The sequence below is a fragment of the Sphaerodactylus townsendi genome, linkage group LG03, assembly GCF_021028975.2.
Source record: "Sphaerodactylus townsendi isolate TG3544 linkage group LG03, MPM_Stown_v2.3, whole genome shotgun sequence".
NCBI lineage: Eukaryota > Metazoa > Chordata > Lepidosauria > Squamata > Sphaerodactylidae > Sphaerodactylus > Sphaerodactylus townsendi.
This window is the reverse complement of record NC_059427.1, coordinates 10,385,395-10,409,967: the sequence shown is the minus strand read 5'-3', so window position 1 is coordinate 10,409,967 and position 24,573 is coordinate 10,385,395. Positions and strand designations below refer to the sequence as shown.

At 47.7% G+C, this 24,573-nt stretch overlaps 1 protein-coding gene across 1 annotated transcript in view; it reads right to left on the bottom strand.

Moving 5' to 3' along the window:
• Nucleotides 1-408: 408 nt before the first annotated feature.
• LOC125429982 (E3 ubiquitin-protein ligase TRIM7-like) overlaps nucleotides 409-24,573 on the bottom strand; it is a 120,551-nt gene continuing 96,386 nt past the window's right edge. The window contains exons 6-10 of the mRNA XM_048491619.1: nucleotides 24,036-24,266; nucleotides 12,175-12,197; nucleotides 10,907-11,025; nucleotides 9,624-9,656; nucleotides 409-926 (exon numbers count right to left, since the gene is read on the bottom strand). Coding sequence (XP_048347576.1) covers nucleotides 409-926; nucleotides 9,624-9,656; nucleotides 10,907-11,025; nucleotides 12,175-12,197; nucleotides 24,036-24,266 — 924 coding nt within the window. The remainder of the gene's footprint in view (nucleotides 927-9,623; nucleotides 9,657-10,906; nucleotides 11,026-12,174; nucleotides 12,198-24,035; nucleotides 24,267-24,573) is intronic.

Below are 24,573 nucleotides of genomic sequence, written 5' to 3'. Positions count from 1 at the left end.
CCTATAGATGGGGTGCTTTGTGCTATGCTGTGGATGGGGGGTTGGGTTGCTTTCTTGGCCTGGCTTTGCCAGGTGCTGGTCAAGGCCATGCACTGAGGAGTCAGAGTCTGCTATCTAACTGTCTGCATAGTTTCACTATACTGTTCCCATATGTGGGGGGAATGCAGATTCATATTATTGCTCTCTGCGTGGGAAAAATCAGTTCTGGCTTTTCCCTGCTGTCCTACAGTTGTTGAATAAACCTCTGTTCTCTGTATGGAGTTTGTTTCAATTCTTGGGGATCTGACAGCAGGTCAGGTCGGGGGGGGGGGTCAAGTCAAGCTTTCCTTAGCAACTCTGTCTTTCAGAGTTTGTGGAAATCTGGAAATGTTTGGGAGGCAGGGAGCCACACCACTGGGGGGGGAAGTGTTAACAGAGTTTGAGGTGGCCTGTAAGTACCTGAAAGAAGGGCAGGAGGGTCTCTCCAGAGAAGGAGGCTCCAGAGTACTCGTGGATGAGGGTTCCTTGGTCAGCGTTGAAAAAGGTGACCTGACCCTCATCATAGTTCAGACAGACTCGGACCCTCTTGGGCTCCCCATGCAGGGACAGGCGAATACAAGAGCCTCCTCTGCTAGCCCAGTAATGCCCCCCTCGCCACTTCCCCACCTCCCAGATCCCTCCCTCAGGACTGAACTTAAAATGTCCCTTCCTCCTCACAGACTTTCTGGCCACCCCCACACTCCATCCTCCCTCACTTCCCACAAGGACTTCCCAGAAATGGCGGCCTCCTGTGAACCCCTCACGGCCCCACACAGCACAATAATAATTGTTGAATCTCTCAGGATTGTTGGGCTGAGTTTGAACTTTTTCTCTTAGTCTCATGCTTTTCCGATCCTCAGACAGGATGAGTCGGGGATGGGCTGCGTCTGGATCCAAAGTCACATTTGCTGTTGGGGGAAAATGAGGAGACAAGAAGAGAAAGATTTTCAGCTGGGAGATTTCTCCCTCTGGCCTCTTCTGCCTCCTTCTCCTGCCCATCATGGCCTCCTCCCACCCCTTTAACTCTTCCCTGCTCTCTTCTGACTTACTAAAAGGCAGAATAGCCTTCTGGTATGCTTCAAGTGAAGGCAGATAAAAGGCACAATAAAAACTCACAGGAACAAACCTGTTTCCTACCATCCTAGCCCAAGCAGTTAACCTTCACAGAGAGAAAAAAACCCAGGAATATTTTTGAAAATAAATCACAAGTGGGAGAGCATTTATATAAAAACACCTAAATACCATGAAAAAGAGCAGAGGCACAGAATGGGTTGAATGAATCGTGGCCCTTGATGATAATCTGAGACAATCTCAAACTGAATTTGATTTTAATTGATACTGAACAAAATTCAGGGACTGGAAGAAGGACCTCACGTCTTTCAGCCTGCCAGAGAGATGAATTTCTCAAGTGGCACTGGGGACAATTTTGGATGGCTTGGGGTGGTTTCAAGATTTCAATGAATGATCAAAAATTGGTCCGAATGGCATTCTTGGGGAATGTGCTGCAAGGTATTAGTTTGTCAGCAATAAAGTGAAGGTTAAGGCCTGTCTGCACCCCATCAGTGGATGTAAGTGAGATCAGACCTTCACACCACAGTTCGTAGAATCTGCCTGCCACCTTCTACCTTTTTGAAGGTTGTAACATCCAGCCTGATAAAAACTTCCAGTTTGCTCCAAAGCTTACACAATGTTTTGTGCCAACACTGAAGGTTTTACGTGAATTTTACTCTTGTCCCGGGCTTTCGGATGGATCACTATGGCCATACAGTTTTTTCCTGTATCCCAAGAATGGCATTTCTTCAATTATTGCTTCCAAAAAATGATTCCTCTCTTGTGCTGTCACTGAAACTCTCTTCATTTTCTAGAAACATCCAGGCTTGTGTGGTTTCCCTGTCGCTGGTGTAGCTATTGATAAAGCGCAGCAAAAATGAGGCTTCTATATGGCTGATTTCCCCACGCTTTCCCTGCCCCAGTCCCACAGTAGTGCCCTCCCCCCTCCACTGAGCCACCAGGACATTGGCAGTTTAAAAAATTGCATATCATTATATTGACGTCTTTCCCTGTATATTGTCCCAATAGAAAGGTCTAGAGGTTTGCTTTTTAATGAAGATTGGGAAGTCAGCAAACCAGGTACACATATTGGTAAAATATATATAACAATATAATAGTATTGCCTTTAAAAATAAATTCCCCCAAAAGTATTTATTTATTTTATTAAATTTGTATTCTGCCCTATCCCCATAGGTAAGGGAAGGAAATGGTAACCACAAGGACAGGGTCAGGGAGATGGCTGCCATATAGGTGGGAAATCTACAGTTTCCCACCCACATAGCAGCCATCCAGGCTTCACTGCAAAGCAGGTTTAAGGAAGATCAGAGAAAACCTGGGAAACCCCAGCAGGAGCATAGATGTGTGTGTGTGGGGGGGGGAGTGTGGAAAAACACTCCCCAAAAGTGTTGAAACCAGGGCAGATAACCTGTGTTGAGATGTCCAGGATCAAGCTAGAAATGATAGAATATCTTTGGCATTGATTCATGTATATAAAAGATGGCGTCCGTGTTGGAGCTCGGCAGCGGAGCTCCGCTACTTACAGGTTTTTAAAATATCCCCTTTGGAATTTAACTTGAGAGAACTTGTTCCATCCACCTATATGGTGTTACCCCACAAAATTTGGGTGAAGACGCAGCATTAGAAACAGTACTAGAAGCCTAAAACGCCTTAAAACGTCACAGGACTATAATATGAGGCGCCTGTCTCCTACCGTGCTTTCTGTCTTCTATCTATTGGTTTCCGCGTCTGCTCGTGACGGTTGGGCACCCACTGCTGAGACGCTGCCTCGAGAGACCACATTAACAACGGGGGTGTCGGTGATAAAGACCGCCCAACCCCAAAATTGGTCTCCGGAGCCCCTGGGGAGGGTGCGGCAGATACGGGAAGAGCCGGAGCCAGAGCCGGGAACAGTCGCGGAGCCGGCTGCGGAGCCGGGACTGGCCGCGGAGCTGGAGCCGAGGACGACCACGACTGCGACGGGGGTGTCGGGGTGTTGGGGGCGTCGGTGGCAGAGACCCCCCTGTTCCAAGCTCAGCCCCTAGAGTCCCCCCTAGAAAGAGTGCAATTGAGCCGGCTACAATTTCATCGGGAGCCCCGTGCGCGAGCGAAGGCGGAGACGACAGCACTGGTGGAGGCGGAGCTGGCAATGCGGGGCTCTGGAGCAAATTCAGAAGAAATCGACCCCGGTGCGAGAGAACTGGCGATCGTTCCAGTTAGGCCTGATTGTGAGGGTGGGGCCTCACAAGATGCGGAACATGTGACTAGCAGCTTTTTCGCAGTCCAACACTACTGCTGCCTTTTTAGTTTTTTAAACATCCAGTTGACTGTAGACGGCGATCCCCGGGCAGGAACCGGCACCTTTGAGACCTGGGAGGAGTGGCCAGTGGCAGTGGTTCTCCGACTGTTGTGCTGCCTGCCCTATTACTTGTTTGCTATTATTATATACTTTATCTCCTTGGCCCTATATAATCCTTGGATTCAGAGACTAATACAGAGGCTCCGCCTAGGTGGTGTGGGCCCTGGGTTTGGATCCTTCTGTAGTGACTGCAATCCTGTGATTATTGATGACCACCAGAGGGCGCAAGTACAGAGAAGTGGTCCCGTACTCAGCTCTGTATTGTGTTTTAGTGGCAGCTTTGGCTTATGTTGTTTCCCCTATGGAGCCTGGCTATTGTTAACGCTGCTGTGGATATACATGTCTCCCGTTGGTGTGAGCATCGGGAAGTCATTTTAGTGATATCCAATCATTGAGATCTTAATGCTTGTAGGGATGAGCCCGCGAACCCAGCAGAACCGTAGATAGAGCGCTTGGAATGCCAGTGCCAGCTGCGGCCTTCTGGGCACACACACTTCCCCACCCCCCATTCCCCCGTGAGTCACAGGTCATGAACTACCCGACTCACGGTCACCAGGTGTCCCAGACAAAGGGACAAAAGGGCTCTTGCCCCCAGGTGTGGATTAGACCCAGACGCGGACGCTTCCTCTTGCACGTAGCAGCCCGATGAGATCATGCATCACATGATGATCTCCAGCTCTCCCGCTCTCCCACTCATCTCCCTACCCGCCTCCTTTACACGCCCACAATGAAACCCTAATAAAAGGTGCCAGGGACTAGCACACGGCAGAGTAGCCGGATCCACGGATCACACTTCCTGCCGCTGGCTCTCTCCACCGGATGATATCTACGCGTCTCGCCTCTTCCTTGCGACCCCGCGGGCAAGACAACAAATGCTGACCGATATTTATTGACATCTCTGGCTCTGGTTATGTTCTGTAGTTGGTGTACTTTTAAGTAGCTAGTGGGGAATTAGTTAGGAAATAATTAATTAGGAATTATTAAGTGTTGGCTGTATTGTTGTTTAATTTAATTTATTGTGACAGGCTGCTAGCTAGCTAGATTTCGTAAGGGGTGAGCCCGAGCCCACTATAGTGGGGAGCTCTCACCAGGAAGTTAGATAAGTTAAGAGACAGTAGGGAAATGGGGGGGCCACCCATGGGTCTAGGGATCCCAGTGTTGATGGGACGGGGCAAATATGATGGTAGACGGTGGCCATATGAGAGAAGACGGGAGAGATGCAGATATGCTCGCCCACCTTCTGACCTCCGTTCTATCCCGAGGAACGCAGGTGGTAGGGTTCAGGGCTACTTTGCTTCGTCACTGGTGTTGATAAATGCCAGGTCCATAAATAATAAGACCGCTGTTCTCCGAGGATATCTCGGAGACCAACAGATGGACCTGGCTTGCATTACCGAGACCTGGGTGCAAGAAGGGGAGACCATCGCCTTAGGCAAGGTCTCCCCACCAGGTTTCGCATGCCTCCACCGGTCACGAACACAGGGCCGGGGTGGTGGTGTGGCAATGTTAATCCGTGATGCCATCCCCTTTAGGGCTGTCCCTGTCCCAGAGATCACGGGTCTTGAATGTGTTGGCCTGGAGTGGATGGCCTCGGAGAGGTTGGCAGTCCTCCTGGTGTACCGGTCGCCTAGCGCACCGGGGGACTGCCTGCTGCGGCTGCTGGAGGTGGTGGTGGACTGGGCGTTGCGATTCCCCAGACTTATTGTCCATGTCGCCAGACAACGTCCATGTCGACACCGCCTCGTGTGTGGCGGCTGCAGACCTAGTGTCATCCATGGCGACGCTGGGCCTCTCCTTGGTAAGTTCTGGCCCCACTCATGAGGCTGGGCATACATTTGACTTGGTCTTTGGGTCAGGGATTGATATGGTCATATCCTCTACAGATAGAGTGCCATGGTCTGATCATTATGCCCTGAGGGTCCTGGTGGACGTGCCACGACATCCCTGTCTAGGCGACGGGCGGATTTATGCCCGCCCGCGGAGACTTATGGATCCTATTGGTTTCCTGAATGCTCTGCGGGACCCTGAACCTACCGGCACCCTTGATGGCCAGGTGGAAGACTGGAATTCCCGCCTTTCCGATGCCATCGAGGTTGTTGCCCCCCGGCGCCTTCTGCGCCCCCGGTCAAGGCTGGCTCCTTGGTATACTGAGGAGCTACGCTGTATGAAACGGGAGCTCAGACGGCTAGAGCGAGTGTGGAGGAAGTCTCGTGACGGAGCTGCGCGAACATCTTATAGGACGTTTATGAAGGCCTATGAGATGGCAACGAAGGAGGCAAAGAGGACATTCTTCTCCTCCTCTCTTGCATCTGTTAGCTCTCGCCCAGCGCAATTATTTCGTATCATTCGGTCACTCACCTCATTGTCTGAGGGCTCTACAAATCAACAATTGACTATCAGCTGTGAGGCATTTATGAGCTTTTTTGCAGACAAAGTCACGTCGCTCCGCCAGGACCTTCCCTCCACCTTAGAGACAATAAGTGAACTGGAGGCTCCCTTGCCGTCTTCTGGCCCTTGTTTGGCCCAGTTTTCCCTGCTCTCTGAAGCCACTGTCGACAGGGCCCTGGCTGCTGTTAGACCTACTACTTGTCCTCTGGATCCGTGCCCCTCCTGGCTTATTAAAGCATGCCGGGCGGAGCTACGACCCCACCTGTTGAATATCATCAATAGCTCCCTTGAGCGAGGAGTTTTCCCAGGTGGGTTGAAGGAGGCAGTGGTCCGCCCACTCTTAAAAAGACCATCGTTAGATCCTGGTGATCTGGCCAATTACCGCCCCATTTCGAATCTGGGGAAGGTAATTGAGAGAGTGGTGTTGGAGCAGCTTCAGGGCTTCCTGGAGGACACATCGGCTTTCGATCCCTTCCAGTCCGGCTTCCGTGCTGGGCATGGGACGGAGACTGTTCTTGTCGCCGTCACAGACATGCTCCGTATGCAACTTGACCGAGGCGGATCGGCGCTGCTGGTGTTGTTAGATCTTACCGCAGCGTTTGATGTGGTCGATCACGATCTTTTGACCCACCGCCTGGCCGCTTCTGGGGTGCGAGGCACTGTCCTTCAGTGGATTGCCTCGTTTCTCCGGGACCGGACCCAGCAAGTGTGGTGCGGGGACTCAGCCTCCCGAAAGTGCCCACTTCAGTGTGGTGTACCTCAGGGAGCGCTGTTGTCCCCGCTGTTATTTAACATCTATATGCGACCCCTTGCTCAGTTGGTACGGAGCTTTGGGCTGACCTGTCATCAATATGCTGATGACACTCAGCTCATTCTGTTGATGGAGGGGGGAACAGTCATCGCCCCTGTAGCTCTCCAGCATTGTTTGGAGGCGGTCGCTGGTTGGTTGAAGCAGAGCAGGTTAAAACTGAATCCATCGAAGACGGAGATCCTCTGGCTGGGCCGGGGAGGAGGGGTTGGGGATTTCCAGCCGCCGGTGTGGGAGGGGGCTACATTGGCACCGGCCTCCTCCGTCCGTAGCCTGGGGGTCCACCTGGATTCGTCTCTTTCAATGGAGACCCAGGTGGCCCATGTAACCCGGGTTGCGTTTTTTCATCTCCGGCAGGCCCGACGGCTGGCCCCCTTCCTCTCCCAAACGGATCTGGCTACTGTGATCCATGCAACGGTCACCTCCAGGCTAGCCTATTGCAACTCACTCTACGCAGGCCTTGCGACTGATTCGGAAATTAAAACTGGTCCAGAATGCGGCGGCCCGCCTGCTCACAGGAGGTGCCGCCAGAGATCATATTTCACCTGTGTTGCGCCGCCTGCACTGGTTACCGGTTGAATTCCGAATCATCTTCAAGGTGTTGGTATTGACCTTTAAGGCCTTGCGCGGCCTGGGACCTCCGTACCTACGGGACCGTCTTGCCCCATATGTCCCAAATCGACCTCTGCGTTCAGCAGAGGCCAACTTACTGGTGATCCCTGGCCCCTCTATGATGCGGATAGCCTCCACCCGGGCCAGAGCTTTTACAGCTCTGGCCCCTGCCTGGTGGAACACTCTACCTCCAGCTACGCGGGCCCTGCGGGATCTTAATGATTTCCGCAGGGCCTGCAAGACAGAGTTGTTCCACCGGGCCTTTGGAGAGGCCGGCCGCTGATGCCCCCCCCTTTTTAACATCTGTGGACCCTGCTGTCCCTCTTCTCTTCTTCCCCTCCCCCTTTTTAGGGGATCTATTAGTAGGACGCCATTGCTATACCTGATGTTAGAACGCTGCATTTTAATGGGGTTGGTTTTAAATATGTATAGAGCCGTTATTTAATGATTACTGATTTTATTGTGCTCTATCTATTTGTTTGTTCACCACCCTGAGCCCTTCGGGGGAGGGCGGTTTATAAATATTAATAATAATAATAATAATAATAATAATAATAATAATAATAATAATAATAATAATAATAATAATAATAATAATGATGATGATGATGATGATGATAATAATGATAATGATAATGATAATGATAATAATAATGTCCCCTCCCTGCCACTGTGCAGGTAACTTACTGTGTGTGTGTGTGTGTGTGTGTAAAGTACAGTCAAGTCGCTACTAACTCTGAACCAGTGTGCTCCAAAATGTCTATTGTTAACAGCCTTCCTTAGGTCTTGCAAACCTATTTCCAGTTCTGCAAAAACTTGTGTTATGCTGCAGGAATTGCTCTCACACAAAACAATCAGTGTGTGAACTAGGAACCTGAAACTTCTTGTGAGAATAAGGAGCTTCAGGCCTGAACTAAAATAGACCTTTCCTAAAATAGGAAAGATAAGTTGTGGGGTGCTACATATCAAAAAGAAGTAACGCGACGCCTTTCCAGCCAATCAGAGCGCAGTGGACGAGCACAGCCTTTTTTTTTTGGCCATGTGCTGGGAATGGCCACGTTGCAATAATATTACATTGCTATGGCACAACGATTAGTAAATATTGTTCATATGTAGCTGTGTTGGAACATTAAAGGTCTTAATAAGAATTATGAATTTTCAATCGGGGCAGAGTACAGTGGTACCTCAGTTTTTGACGACCTTGGAAGTCATTGATTTTGGTTTTCGCTGGTCGCTGCTGGCCGTTTTTTGCCTCGGTTTTCACTGGCCACTTTGGTTTTCGCTGGCCACCTTGGTTTCCGCCTTGTTTTTTGCTGGCTGTTTGCGTAGATTTACACTTTTTGCATAAATTTGCTATGCCATTTGCGTAGCGCATGCGCAAATGGCGTAGCCTTGGTTTTCACCGGTTTCAGTTTTCGCCGAGTGTCGCCGGATGGATTACCGACGAAAACCGAGGTACCACTGTAATGTTCCCGCTTCAACCCAATAGCCAATCAAATTGTCCAACGATGCCATGTAGTGATGTCCTTATATTGCTGCGTGTGAAAAAATAGAAAAGGTCCCGCCCGCCCCAACACAACATGACAGCCAATCAGGACGAGGAAAAACATTCCCACTGAGCGGATCGCGTGTTCAAGGGGAGTGTTACTTGAATCTACATTACTTGAATAGACATCTAGGTTTTCAGTGCAGTGGGAAGGGAGAATGTGAGATGAAAAGGTACTGTTTCTTTTGAAACCTGGATGTATCCATATTTAATTTCTCAGTGGAGATTGGGCCACTGTAATATTATCTGTGGAGAAACAGTAACACAGAAAGGCAATGTAGATGAATAACAAAATACACAAGGAAGCCATGTTGTAGCAATGAAACGCTAGCATATTAATGGAAAATAAATTCTCTTGTATTTGTTTCCTAAGTTGCTTTACAAGCTTATTATGATGTAATTCTGCTAAACACAAGTTATGGCTCTAATAAGGTTCAATTGCAGTTATCAATGCAACAAACAGGCAGTGATACTCAAATGAAATAATAAAGGCCAAACAAGCAGGATTCTCAAATAAAGCAGTAAAGCAACTGTCTTTAATGAAGTCGCTGGTGTAGCTACTGATAAAGCACATCAGAAATGGGGCTTCTGTACAGCTGGTTTCCCCACACTTCCCCTCCCGACAGTTGCTTTACTGCTTCATTTGGAATTACTGCCTGTTTTTACATTAATCCTTCATTTGGATGTATAGATTTGAACAGTAAAAAAATTTCTTTTGTACATTAATATGTTAGTGTTTTGTTGACTCAACATGAATCCTTTGTGTATCTCTGAGAAGACACCAAGTTCAAGAACACACCTTGAAAGGTGAGACATTTAAAGAAATCATTGATCAATATACATACCTTTCTGCAGCTGAAGTCCAGAATCCAGAGAGTCTGAGGAAACAAAGGAACCAAAGTGAGACCCTTGTGCCTATCACAAATCTAAAAAAACCATCAGCTAATAATATTGTTTAGGGTTTTTTTCCTTGGGGAGGGAAGGTGCCATGGTATAGCTCCACCTCATCATATCTTGAAAGCTAAGCAGGGTTGCTGCTTCTATGGGTGACCCCAGAAGATTATGCAGACTATAGTAATGGCAAAGAAATCTCTGCTTCTCCCTTACCTTGGAAACCTTTTCCTGGGGTCACCCTAAATTGGTTGTGACTTGATGGCACATATGGACATGCATCTTCTGAGTCTCAGATGAAAGTTAGGTAGAACCTACTTCTGGGAAATATTCTTCCCAAATTTAATTAATGTGGAAATATTCACATTTTTCCATTTTCACCACACACTTTGAGTGAGTCACAGGAGATTCACTTCATAGTAAGTATGCTAAGGACTGAGGCCCAAGTGTCCACTCCAGCTAACTTAGGATCTCCTCAGACAGAAGTTCCACAGTGTCATCCTAAACAGGGGGAAAAATCCTTCTAAACCCACTGGTTTCAATGGGCTTAGAAAGGGGTGAATCTGTTTAAGACAGCACTCTGAAGCCCCTTCCGCACATGCAAAATAATGCGTTTTCAAACCACTTTCACAACTGTTTGCAAGTGGATTTTGCCATTCCACACAGCTTCAAAGACAACTGAAAGCAGTTTGAAAGAGCATTATTCTGCATGTGCGGAATGAGCCGCTGTTCCCTTGGGACCACTCTGTGACCTCAGCTATGACATACTCAAACAAAAACACTCAGTCCAAGGGGTCAGTTTTCGCAGGTCCAATTTGGCCACAGACACACTGCAATGAGAATGGGTTTCACCTCCCCACCCCCTTGAAATGCATCAGGAAGATGTCTCCACTAAATGAGAGTATCCTGAAGGTCAGTTACCTCCCCTCCCCTCCCCTTTCATTTTCATTGTTTATTCTACCATCAACCTCACAGTTTGCCAGGACACAGTCACAGAAATGAGCCAAGATCAGCAGCGTCAAATAAGTTTGAGAAAATCCCAGCAGTTCTAAGCTAAAGCTGTGGAATAGTTCTGAAAACTTTACAAAGAGAACTAAAATGATCTTTATAACCTTTACTTACATAACTTCCTCATGTTCCTGGTTTTGCTAATGATATAAGAAATCTAAAGTATACTAAAACACATCTGGCCAAATCTAATGTCCAATCTGAAATCCCTGCAGCATTTATTCATTACGTGTGATTTGCTTCATGATGCTCTCCAAATTGAGATTTTGATTGGAGTAGTCCGAGATGCGCTTCTTCAGTGCATGAGGAAAAGTCACTGGATTCGCAAACGTCTCCTTTTCTTCACACCTTGAGGAAAAATCAAACATCCATCCAATTCATAACCCTCCCTGCCACCGGGGATCAGAGAAAAGGAGGAATTGACAGAAAGCCTAGAGAAACAGGCTGAGGCTGAGAGAAGAACAAAATGGGAGGCCCTTTGGATAGGAAGATTCACCTCAGTGTAGCTCCTGAGAACCTAGAACCACATAGTAGTTGTGAGGAACAGCTATTTAAAAAGAATACCAAGCCCATCTGGATTCATAATGCCACCATCAGGGGGAGGAAGCGCTCTGGCCTCCCCCACCAGCCTTTTTTCCCCCATTCTGAACTGCACTGCAGGAAGGGGGGAGTTATTTCCCCATTTTTGCTGCTCCACAAGAAAGCTGGTGTGGTTGGAGTTCTGGACTAGAGAAGGACCCTGGTTCAATTTCACATTCAGCCATTTGGCTCACTGGGTGAGTTTAGACCAGCCTCTTTCTCTCTGAAGAGATTTGTTGTAAGGATAAAATGGAGGCGGGCAAAATCGGCTACATCTTTTTCTCCCTCTCCCATAATTCAAGAATTCAGGGGCACCCAATTAACCTTTTGAGAAATAGGTTAGGGACAGATATAATGGCATATTTCATTCTCAATCAGTAATTACTCTATTAAATCATTGCTGGGCAAGGTACTGATGGCCACAAACTCTGATAGCTTTAAAAGGGGATCAGACAAGTTTCCTGAAGCAGGAAACTATAAAACTATATAAAACTATGAGAACTGGTGACAGAAGGGAGCTTCCATAGCCAAAGGCAGCCAACCTCTGAGGAGCACTGTTAGCAGGCACCATCAGCCTCCACGCCTTTTTTTTTAGCTGTACAGGGGTGGTTAGTGGACTCATTACTGGTCTCATTCTGCAGGCCCCGCTTATGTTCTCCTCAGTGAGGCTGATTGGCAGTGGAAGCAAACAGGTCACATGACATCACTGCTGTTCCTTTTCCTCATTTGTTCCTGGCGGGAGGTGTGGAATCTTTCAGCCCAGTAAAATCACATGACAATTTTTGTTCCTCAAATTCCACCTGAGGAGACTTTAAGCAGAAGCACAATTTTTCTGGCTCTGATAATTGGTTTCCTCTTTCCAATGGCTACGTAGATCCCTCACACTGTAAAGAAGGTTAATGAGAAAGATCCACTTACCTCTTCAAGGTGCTTCTGGCATCCTAAAGGCAGAAAGAGAGAGAAAGTGAGACAGAGAAAAGAGTCCTCAATGGTTGCTAAAAGGGCGCATTGTTGCCAGATTGACCTACGGTGGAACAAGGGCCCCTGTTTTAAGACAGTGCCACCTCTACCATCTCAGTCAACCTTGGATGCCCAGCAGCAGTGCCAAAATAGAGAAGCTTGTTTTGGGTAGCCTGCAAGGAAAAAGAACTTGGTATGGACTAGTCTCCCTACAAAGCAACTTGCATAATGTCCTATCACAACCATCCTGAAAGGAGTAAGTCTACACAACAGATCTTGTGTGGAGGGAGTTCCCATCTCCAGCCCTGGACCATATGCACCAGAGAAGACAAAGGAAGTATTAATGTGCTTGCCTGCCCTGTATTGTACTAATTGATGTTTCTTCCTATGAGTAACACTTTTAATGACACCTTATTTTACATTATCGTTGTTTCACAGCTGTAATCTCCCTGGGCACATCAGGCTGATGTCTAAACCCATTAGACTGATGACAACCTCCCCACCCTGCAATTAAGGTTGATGTCTTTCTCTTGTCCTTCCCAGGAAGGGCAGGAAATCCCTTTTGTCTACAGAGATTTAGGATCAGGGGCCCTGAGGGTCCATTTTTCCCTACAAAAAGCCCACTTTCCCAATAGACAGTGTTCAGTATCTCTGGACAGCTCTCTGTCTGTGATACTGCTCCACAAAGCTAAGCATGGGTTGCTCAGTTCTGTTCATTAGACCATTCCGCTCCAGGATCAGGTGACTATGACTTCAATTGCCCCTCCCTATATTCCTTATCTGTTCTAGATCCCTATTCTAGGACTGTGTGTGTGTTCTGCTATTTCATTGTGCTTGGGTACCCCCATTTTTATCCCTAAATAAAAATTATTCAACTTTTACCCACTCTCCTGCGTGTTTCTATATAGAAGAAGAGTTGGATTTATATCCGCCCTTTCTCTCCTGTAGGAGACTCAAAGGGGCTTACAAACTCCTTTCCCTTCCTCTCCCCACAACAGAAACCTTATGAGGTAGGTGGGGCTGAGAGAGTTCTGAAGAACTGTGATTAGCCTAAGGTCACCCGGCTGGAATGTAGGAGCGGGGAATCCAATCTGGTTCACCAGATAAGAATCCATTGCTCAGGTGGAAGAGTGGGGAATCAAACCCGGTTCTCCAGGTTAAAGTTCACCTGCTCCTAACCACTACACCAAGCTGACTCTTGTATAAATAGGCATCCAAGACCCCATGTTGCCCAGCCTTTTGCAAGCCAAGAGTCTGCTCCAGTTAATTTCCCCACACAAAAAGGGAGAGACTTTCCACCACTTCGGATAACTGAATCAGGAAGACTCCCTGCATCCTGGAAGATTCTGCACTCTTTTCTTCTGCCCAGCTAACAGACTCCACTCAAATACTGGAGTAGATTTTTTTATAAAGAGGAAGAAAATCTTTGTAAGGGTAATATGAGCAAAGTAGAGGCATTTCAGACAGGGCTAAGTGATCTGCTTTGATGACTCAACAGTGGCTACTTTCATAAAGGAATGTTTCCTCACATGGAAGACAGGAAGTCCTCAAATTGGGATGTATAGCTCTTATGCAGGATGCAGAGGCTTTCCCAGAAATATTTTCTGCCTCAGCCGTGTGTGTAATGAACCAGAACAGTCCAGGATTAAAGTACCTTTGAAAGATCTTTAATGGTTGGCAATCATGATCGAATACAGACAATGCGAGTTCTGACCAGACCCCGCTCGACCCACTGCTTTTACGAGTTGGGTTTGCGCGCGAAGATCCCCTTTAACATAAACAAAGCCTCTGTTCCCAGACAAAGATTCACACATTTCACGAGGAACAGAAATAAGCAAGGCAGCCGCAAGGTTACAAGCAGATAGCAGAATCTCTGGGCAAAATGCCCAGGACTAGGAATGTAGAGCAAGGTTACACACCGACTCCAAACTTAACCTCCTAATTACTCAACCCAACCTTACATTCTGCCTCCCCAAAGAAAGCCCCCTTCCCCCCTACTTTGTCAGGAAAAGATTTATGAAAAGCGGCAATAAGCGCAGGAGCTTGTATGTTCTCGTAATACACCTATTGATTATGGCCGGACGAATACCCCACCCAAGAAACTAAATACTGCAGCCGATTGTGAATCAGACGGGAATCCAATATCGCGTCGATTTCAAAGTGCTTATGTCCATCAATCAAGACCGGCGGGGGTTTCTCCGGTGGGTCGTGCCAGGCATCGGAATCTGGAGCCCGCTTGAGCAAACTGGAATGAAAGACGGGATGAATATTGCTTAGTGAGTTAGGCAATACAAGCCGTGCAGTAACATTGTTAATCACTTGTTGGATCCGAAACGGCACTATGAATTTCTTGCCCAGTTTGGAATAACGATGCACATCCCTAAGGTTTTTTGTAGAAAGATAAACCCACTCCCCCACATGTAGAGGAAAATCTACTCGATGTTTATCAGCCTGCACTTTCTGGGACTCTTGGGCATGAGTGAGAGCGGTGGTAACCGATTTCCACCCCTCAGCCAGCGATCGGATCCATTCGTCAAATTCAGGTGGTTGCAACTTTTGATCCGAGAGCAGTGGGAATGGTGGAAAGGTTTGTCATGCCACCACCTCAAACGGGGATTTGCCAGTACTACTGTGCACTGCGTTATTGTAAGCGTATTCAGCAAATGGGAGCAAGTCCACCCAATTGGTCTGGTGGTAGTTAGTGTAGCAACGCAGATACTGCTCCAGTGTTCTGTTGGTCTGTTCCGACTGCCCGTCACTTTGCACGTGGTACGGAGCTGCGACCGCTGAGGAAGTACCCAACAGATCCAAAAAGGATTTCCAGAACTTAGAAACGAACTGAGGACCGTGGTCCGAAATTACTTTGAGCGGGGCGGAGTGCAAACGGTAAACATGTTGAAGAAACAACCTGGCCAGTTTAGGAGCGGAAGGAATGGTGGGGCATGGAATGAAATGTGCTTGCTTGGAAAACAAATCCACCACCACCCATAACACCGTGTTGCCATGACTGTCAGGAAGATCAGTAATAAAGTCCATAGAAATAATCTGCCAGGGACGTGAGGCCAGCGGTATGGGTTGGAGCAAGCCATGAGGTTTACCTACTATTGGCTTTGCTTCTGCACACACCGTGCACCCTTTCACATAAGACTCAATGTCCTTACGCATATTGCGCCACCAAAATTGCCGGCGTAACAGATGGAGAGTCTTAAGAAATCCAAAATGACCAGCCTGTTTAGCGTCGTGACCAGCCTGTAGCACCTCCTTACAAAGGGGCGGCGGCACAAACCAACATTCCCCCGTCACCAAACACCCCCCTGGAGAATGAGCAAAGAGTCATTGTCCTCGGCAGGAACGGAATGGCGTCCCGCCTCCTGTAAGCGTAGCAGAAAGGGCGTGTCAATATCAGGAACGGGTGTAGAAGGAGAGGCAGCAATGATGGAAGGCTGAAGTTTGGATTGGGACCTGGTAAGTGCCAATCCCAACTGTGCTGGTGTCAGAACGGTGCATGGCACAGAGCGTAAGCACGTCTCCGCCCCTTTAGGGAGGTGGGAGAGTGCGTCCGCAAGCTTGTTGCTGTTGCCAGGAAAGAAATGAACAGAGAAGTTGAACCTAGAGAAAAAAATCCGCCCACCGCAGCTGTTTAGCGGACATCTTGGTTGGTGTGGAGAGAGCGGCCAAGTTTTTATGATCAGACCAAACTTGGAAAGGATGGGACGCCCCTTCCAAACAATGTCTCCAAGTACTCAAAGCCTCCTTGATAGCCGCCGTTTCCTTATCACCCACAGTCCAGTTCAACTCGGGACCCGACAGTTTTTTCGATAAATAAGCACACGGCATGAGTTTATTATCTTAATTTTTCTGCAAAAGGGCCGCGCCCAGGGCTTTATCCGAAGCGTCGACATGTACCACGAAGGGGAGAGTAGGATCGGGATGTTTCAAAATGGGCTCAGTAGTGAACGCTGTTTTTAGCAGTTGGAAGGATCGTTGACAGGCAGGAGTCCAGAGTAATGGGCCTCTTGGCTTGCTGGCCAGTGGCCCGTGACCCTTTGTGCGTAGGAGGTCAGTAAGGGGCAATGCCATTTCAGCGAACAGGGGAATAAAGTCACGGTAGAAGTTGGCAAAGCCGAGAAACGACTGAAGTTCCCTCCGGTTAGTGGGGACCGGCCAGTTTAGGACTGCCGCTACTTTGCTAGGATCCATTTCTAAGCCGTCAGCCGAGACGCTGTACCCTAAGTAATCCATTTTTCGTTGATGAAAGGAACACTTGGACAACTTAGCAAAAAGGGAGTTGTCGAGGAGACGTTGCAAAACGGTTCTAACTAAACGAACGTGCTCCTCCTCAGTTTGGGAGTAGATAAGAACATCGTCCAAATACACCACCACTCCCTTGAACAATAAGTCTTGTAGTACATCATTGATGAGAGCCACGAAAGCCCCTGGGGCTCCATTTAATCCAAATGGCATTACAAGATATTCATATTGGCCAAATTTGGTATTAAAGGCGGTTAGGTGCTCAAAACCCTCTGCGATGCGCACCCGGTAGTAAGCTTCTCGCAGATCCAGCTTTGTAAAAATCCGTCCAGTACCCAGAGCGTCTAAAAGGTCTTTGATCAAGGGCAAAGGGTACTTGTTGGACACCAAAATAGCGTTTAGACCTCTATAATCCGTACACAACCGTAAAGAACCATCCTTTTTTTCACAAACAACACAGGAGCAGCGTAAGTACTCTTGGTAGCTCGCCGAATGAATCCACGAGCCAGATTTTTATCTAAAAAGGCTCGCAGTTCCCTTTCTTCGGAGGGACTCATTCGGTAAATCCTACCCTTGGGCAATTTGGCTCTGGGCACCAGAGTGATTTTGCAATCGGTGTCTCTATGGGGTGGCAGTTGATCGCATTCACTTTCCTCAAAAACTTTAGCCAAATCCCAATAGTCTCTCGGGACCCCTGGTAAATTGAAGGGAGGAGTCACTTCCAGGCCCATCGAGGTGTGGGTTACAGAAGCAGGGGAGTCAAGAGGAGGGTAACCCTCATGCATGTGGTCTCCGCAAGGCGGATCTGTGAATCGGACAATGTGTGCACTCCATTTGATAGTCGGTTCGTGGGCTTCAAGCCATGACATTCCTAACACAATGGGGTGTCTAGCCACCGGAGCTAAAATAAAGCTACGCCTTTCCCAGTGTTCAGCGCAACGAAGGAGCACCGGTTCAGTTCTAAAACGGGCTGGGCCTTCCCCCCCAAGAGACTGCCATCCATTTGAGTAAATGGAATGGGTTTAACGAGTGCAATTTTATCGAGTCCCAGCTGGTCAGCTACTTGGGGGCACATGAGACAATGGGAGCATTCCGAGTCAACGAGAGCCTGTGCTAATATACGAGTTTTTTTGGCTGGATTAGCTAAGGTAGTCATTAGAGTAATAGGGGCTCCACCGTCACTCACCGCATCCGGTGCAGGGATGTTGTCCTCGGCAGGAGTAGAAGATAGCCCAACAGAAAGGGAGGCCCCAGTTCACCTTCCCGGCCCGGCGTGACTACCCGCATGAGGGCATGTGAAGGAGGCTTCAAAGGTTTTGTTTCCAGCTTTACGTGGCGGTTTAGCTGCTGGCTTGCGAGTAGACCCGGGACCAGTGGTTTTGGTTTTCTTTGGGCAATTAGCAGCCATATGACCGGCTTCTCCACAATAGAGACAGAGACCCAAGCGACGGCGACGTTCCGATGTGGTTTCGGTGGAGGACGTTGCTCCGATCGGCTTTTTAGCAGGAGCACCGGTTGACTTAGCAGGTGGAGCTTTGGTTGGTGTTCCTTTGGCACGCAGAAGACGAGTAGAGATTTGCCCTCCTATCCATTCAGCCACTGTTCTGGGCTCCCGATGCAATATAGCATATTTTCGGATTTTAAGGTCACAACCCTCGTAGAAGTATTCGCATTTCATTCGTTCCAGCCAGTCGGGGATTTTGCTGGCCGCTAACCGAAACTGCCGGGCATAGTCAGCAAACGGCCGATTCCCTTGCGTGATGGTTTTGAGGGTTTTCATGGCTTTATCGACCGCATCTATGTCTTCGAACCGAGTTCACAGCCCTTGCAGTAGTGCTGCCACGGATTCCACCTCCTCCGCGACCTGTTCAAACAAATCCACAAACCATTCAGCCGCTTCCCCATCAAGCACAGAACCAATGTCTCTTACTTTCTCCCTCTCGGAGCGATAGAGATCCTCGAAATCCTGCATATGCGCGTCCAACTGAAGGATGAAATAAGGCAATTTGGAAGCGGTGCCATCAAAACGAGCCAGGATGGGAGGCCTCGCATAAGCCTGACCCGGAACCGGAGCAGGGATAGGTCTTGGTGCTTGCACCGGCACCCGTTGAGGAACAGGTGCGGCGGGGGGCCGTCCGGAAGCCGTTTGCACCGCAGGTTGAATGCGTAGGGGTGCGGAACTGTCTCTCTGCGGGACCCTATGGGTGTTGGTATCGGCCCGTTGTGCCCGAGCCTCTCTAGCGGCTAATTCCCTTTCTCTCCTGCGGAGAGCTTCACGTTGCTGTTCAATATCTGCACGGTCACGTAAAAGTCTCTCTTTCTCTGTTCGTTGCATCTCCGCATTGATGTCACCTTGATCCCGAAGAGCACGAAGGGTCAGTTTCTGTCGGGAGAGATCGAGCCTGGAGCGTTCAGCAGCCATATGTATCTCCCTCTCCTGTTTCTCACGGTCTCGTTGGAGTTGAAGATAAAAGGCTTCCTTCTCTTTTTCCAGCTCCTCATGAAGGCGAACATGCTGGAGTCGCTGCTCTTCCAGAAGATCTTCCCTTGCCCGTTGCCATTCACAAGCTCGTTGCCACTTAAGGTCCTCCAAGTCATCGTCAGGTCTGGGACGGGGGAGGTCAAATTGTCCTTGGACTTGCTCCACATCGGCTCAGATAGACTGTTCCTCAAGTGGCACCTGGATCGGTCCCTCAGCTCCATCGTCTCCAGAGGAATACGACGATTCTCCTGGATCTTCAGGTTCCTCATCCAGCACATCCTCCGCTTCGACGGCGGGCAAGGCAGCCAAGGCTTCCGCGTGCGGGGCAATGAAATCCATGGACTCTCGCGAAGGAACTTCCCTAGTAGCTACTTTGGGTCGTGCTCCCGTACTCTGCCAATAATCCACAGGGGGGTCCTCCAGGTAACGATCCAAAAAACGCTCCAACGATTCACAGGGGAAGCCATGAATGGTTGATAGCCCAATTTCTTCCGTGACCTTGCGCATTACCGGTTTGTAATACACACGTTGGCGAGTGGTGATATGTCGTTCAGCAGGGGCACGATCCATACACATCCCGCCGCCAGCATCAGAGAGCTCACAACACGTGGCGATGGTTTCAGAGGACACGGTACGACGAGCCACGAGTGCAGCTTGATCAACCTGCTCTTGCAAATGTAGAAAAGCCATACTCCAACTCAGTCGAGGACAGGAGAGAGCCACCAGGGAGAGGGACTCTCTGGGCTCTCGAGCTTCGGTGGATGCAGGGCGAAGTGAACCAGAACCCTCTTTGGGGGTTACCGGTTCCACCTCGTATTCCAAATTTAACGGACCCTTGAATCCCAACTTCCGCATGTCGGCTGACATCGGAGCTCAATCAGGAACTTAATCCAGAAAAGGTTTTAGGAGAACTCGCATAATGTAATGAACCAGAACAGTCCAGGATTAAAGTACCTTTGAAAGATCTTTAATGGTTGGCAATCATGATCGAATACATTGGTATAATGAAGTTCTGATCTAGACTTCGGCCCGAATCTACTGCTTTAATTTATTGGGTTTGCGCTGCTACATCCCCTTTAACATAAACAAAGCCTCTGTTCCCAGACAAAGATTCACACATTTCACGAGAAACAGAAATAAGCAAGGCAGCCGCAAGGTTACAAGCAGATAGCAGAATCTCTGGGCAAAATGCCCAGGACTAGGAATGTAGAGCAAGGTTACACACCGACTCCAAACTTAACCTCCTAATTACTCAACCCAACCTTACAGTGTGTCACTGTTATTTTCCTTCTTGCCACTGAAGGGCATCTCCAGGTTTAAGTATAATAGCTAGATTACAGTAGCATTGTAGCAATATATTGATCCCCAGCTTTCAAAGTATTTACTCCTTGTTATAAATAGAAATGTGCAGTCTTTTAAAATAAAAGATAAGAACTAGTGACATTGCTACAATGCTAATTATTATGATGCCATAAAGCTATGGCAATCTAGTCATTGCTCATTTTTAAAAGCCCCCCCAAAAATCTTCTGAAGGGAGGGGGTGGAAGTTGGCCACAGGTACTGAGTTTTGGTGCAAGTCGAGGAAGGAACTGTGTTGGGTTTCTACTCTTAATACTTAATACTTAGCAGAGTAACAGAATAAGAGACCATGAGACAGTTGCTGTTTTTATATAAATAAGTTTACTTACTAATAGGAAAGGTTTACATGGAAGAAAAATAAAGAATACCTTACTATCCTAATACTAACTTGGTTACATTGCTCAGCATCATATGGTCCCACATGATGCCTCTTGTGGTGATCTCAACAAAAAGATGCCTCGTGTGCATGGTGTGCATAGTCTGAGATTTAGACAAAGAAACATACTTTACTTTTATAACTTCTGACTATGTGACTAGTCCAGGGGCGTACCTAGGCAAACTGGAGCCCGGGGACAAAACCTGAGTTTGGCGCGCCCTCCCCCCACGCCCGGCGTATGGGCAGCCACCCTCCCCCACCATGACCAAACAATGATTTTTTGCACCAGCTCACAAAACACCTCCCACTCCCATCAAAACATACATGGCTCTCTCCTCACCAACTATTTTCCTAATTTCCTAATCACAACAACCCTATGAGGTAGGTTGTTAGCCTGAGAAACAACTCCAAGCCAGTGCAAGTGGATATTAAGCATGTAAATCTCTCACAAATCACCCCCAGCAAAACATTTACCAAACAAATGTCAGCATCACCTCTCACAAAACACCTCCAGTGGAATTCAATTTCAAACAGCATCACTTTCTAATGGTATTTAAAACTAGGGAGCCTGTAGATTCTTCTTTTAAATCTGCCTTTAAAGGAGAATCTGTGGGTCCCCCGTTAAAACAATATTGAAAGTGATGCTGTTTGGGGGTGGATTCTCCCCCACCCTGAAACAGCATCACTTTTGAGGGTTGGAGATTCAGATGAAACAAATAGCAGATCCTGCTGGAATTCTGGGCAAAGTACTTAGCACATTCGGACAAAAAATTGTCCGGACTATGTCCTGCCCAAATATGAACAAATGCTAATGCAAGGTATTTGGCTTTTTGGGGGGTATTTTTATGTTTTGGGCCCGCAGGGAGCGCATTTTTAAAGCTAGTGGCACCATGACTTCAGGGCACTGGTCCAGAGACTGCCCTGATGATACCACCCGAAGCCTACGATGTTTGGTTCAGGGGCAGCAAAGTTATGGACTTCCAAATGGAATGCCTCCCATCCCCATTGTTTTCAATGGGAGCTAACCTGAGAAGGGGGCTACTCCATTTGAGTAACTATAACTTTGGTCCCCCTGAACATAACTTCACCAAACTTGGGTGGCATCATAAGAATAGTTACTGTGATGTTACGCTGAAATTTTGGTGTCACTAGCTTTAAAAATACATCCCTTCCAGGCACCCCAAGAAATTCTGCCTGAAGATTCTTTGTTTTGCAGTTACCTTGCCCGTCAAAATAGCTGAGGAATTTCTGAGTGTAGGCTGCAAATGTACCAATATATGCTTGTGATTCTCAAGGTGTCTTCCAAGAGGCCTTGAGTAACAGCATCCAAGCTTGGTGAGCTTTGATTCTGGAGTGGGGGGGGGAGTTGAGAGAGTTCTGAGAGAACTCAGTCCACAGGCTTTCATGTGCAGGAGCGGGGAAACAATAGTTTCCTTTTGGGGGCCCATAAAATTGAACCCCCAAAATCAAAGGTCTCCAAACCTGGATGCTATTACCAGGAGGCCTGCCTGGAGCCACCCTGAAAGTCTGGTTGCTCTATCGTAAAAAAATGTGCAGCCTGCCTACACACTCAGAAACTCCCCATTGGCTACAATGGATCAAAGTCACTGCAAAACAAAGAATCTTGGGCAAATTTCTTGGGGTGCCTGGAAGGGTTGTATTTTTAAAGCTAGTGACACCAAATTTTCAGGGTATCATCTGTTAACTATTCTTATGATACCACCCAAGTTTGGTGAAAAAACACTTTAAAAATTTAAAAACACACAAAAGACCCTGAAATGTTGGCATCCCCCTACGTGACCAAACGGGGCGCCCGGGGACATAGGGTACCCCCTGTCCCTAGGCAGGAATGCCACTGGACTAGTCTCACACAAGCAATTGGGGGGGGGGGGTAAGGTGACAAATAGTTTAATCAATGAACTAGCCATAAAACGCTGACCTCAGTAACTAATTAGCATGAACATAGTTAACCCCTTTCCATCTGGATTGTGACAGACACTTGCAAATCCCAACAAACTGCACGTATCAAACAAAAGGCACTTTGGCTGCAATATTTCAAAAAGGGAATACCACAGGAAGGTCATTTTTGCATGCACAGCTTTCCATAGATTTTCCCAGTAGCTTGTGTCTTGGCAACATTTTTTGTGAAATCATTCCACACACCTCCATTCTCCCTGCTGTCTCTTCAGCTGTATTAATTCCACACACTACTGCTGAAAACGTAGTGTTTCCAATGGAGGTAGGATGTCACCTCTGACTCAGAAGAACAACCCTACTCTTCAGTCATTTTCTGATCCCATTTGAAATGGTCTCCATTTTCAAAAGGAAGTTTAAAAATTATCTTTGTCATATTGCATTAGCAATGTAACAAGTCAATTGTATCAGCTTTGTCGGACAGACTTCTGAACTGGTGTTGGAACTAGCTGCATGTCCTCTTGGGAACAGAGGAACCCAGCAGGGGGTGGTTTAGGACTGGGGTGAAAAGTTGCACCAGGAAAGCAAGAAGCATGTGCGGGGCAAGAGGACGTATTTCAGGACAAGAAATCTTGCCCCAACGTTTCTCCTCTCTTGGTGCTTCGATGGGTAATTTGCCAGCGACTTAGAACATTTCTATTAAAAATTGGGAGGGTTTGGAGTTGAGGATTGACTACAGCACTTTTAAGGGAGGAAAAAAAGAAGGGATTTTTAGATGGCTGCAAAGCAAGATTCAGTAAAAATTAAAGATCCTTCAAAGTTTGGGAAGAGAGACTCTGTTTCACACACTCCTTCACCAAGTGTGAAGGAAAAAGAAAGAATTCCCATGTATACCAGATAAAGCTAATGTAGCAGACCTGGTTCAGATTCCTAGCTTCTGATTCAGAGGCTACATTGGATTATGTTAATAAGCGAACGGAAGCTAATACCTTGACACTGGGAACTGTAAAAAAAAAAGAAAAAAGACAGGCCAATACAGTAATACTGTTGACAATGGTGGCTGCACCCATGGCATTCCTGGCCTCCCTTCAGAGGTCTGGGCTGCTCCCTGCCTACTGTCTTGCTCCCACCCTCACTGGTCTTCAGTCAAAGTATGGTCTCAGGTCCTCTGCTGGTGGCCTGGATTTCGACCAGATCATTGTTTTTGGAGTCGGGGTCACACTTGTTCCTCTCAACATGCCTGGCAGCAGCAGGGGACCATCATCTTTTCAGGTAAGTCTGGGGCAGGTGTGTCATGGGAGGGCTGCTGAGGTCTTGGAAGGGGGAAAGAAGGGCCAGCTCATCCCAACAGCTCATCTACTTTTCTTCCAAGTGAAGGAAGCTCAGAAAGGCAGCTTTTCCCAACTGGGAGCCTGCCTGTTCCCACAACACTCTTACCCACAGAAGATCACTGGCCGGCTGCTGACACTTCTCCTGGATCTCCTGGATGAGGCTGTCCAGATGGGAGTGCTCCTTAGAGAGTTCAGCCCAGTGCTGGTCCCTGGTTGTTGCTATCTCCTTCTCCACCTCTTCTATTTGATCCAGCAGACGTTTCTCTTGTTTCTCCAGAAAGGAGTGTAGTTCCCTGAACTTTTTCACTGTCTTTTGCTTCTCTCCTGTCATTTGCTTCTGAAATGGAAAGAGAAGGAAATCAGGTCAGCATAACGAACATTGCTTGTCTTTGTAGCGGAAGTCAGACATGCTAGACTTTAAGAAAATGATCCCTTGGTTAAGAATACTAAAAGAGAAGGGAGTGCACGATGGATGGGAGTTTCTTAAAAGTGAGATATTGAAGGCCAGGATTGATATTTACAGAACTTTCAGATGAGGTAAGATTGAAAAGGGGCGTGCCAAGGAATGGTGCGGGGAAAATCAATTAAAAAAGAAATTCATACAGCTGTTGTTAGCCTGAGAAACAGCTCCAAGCCAATGCAAG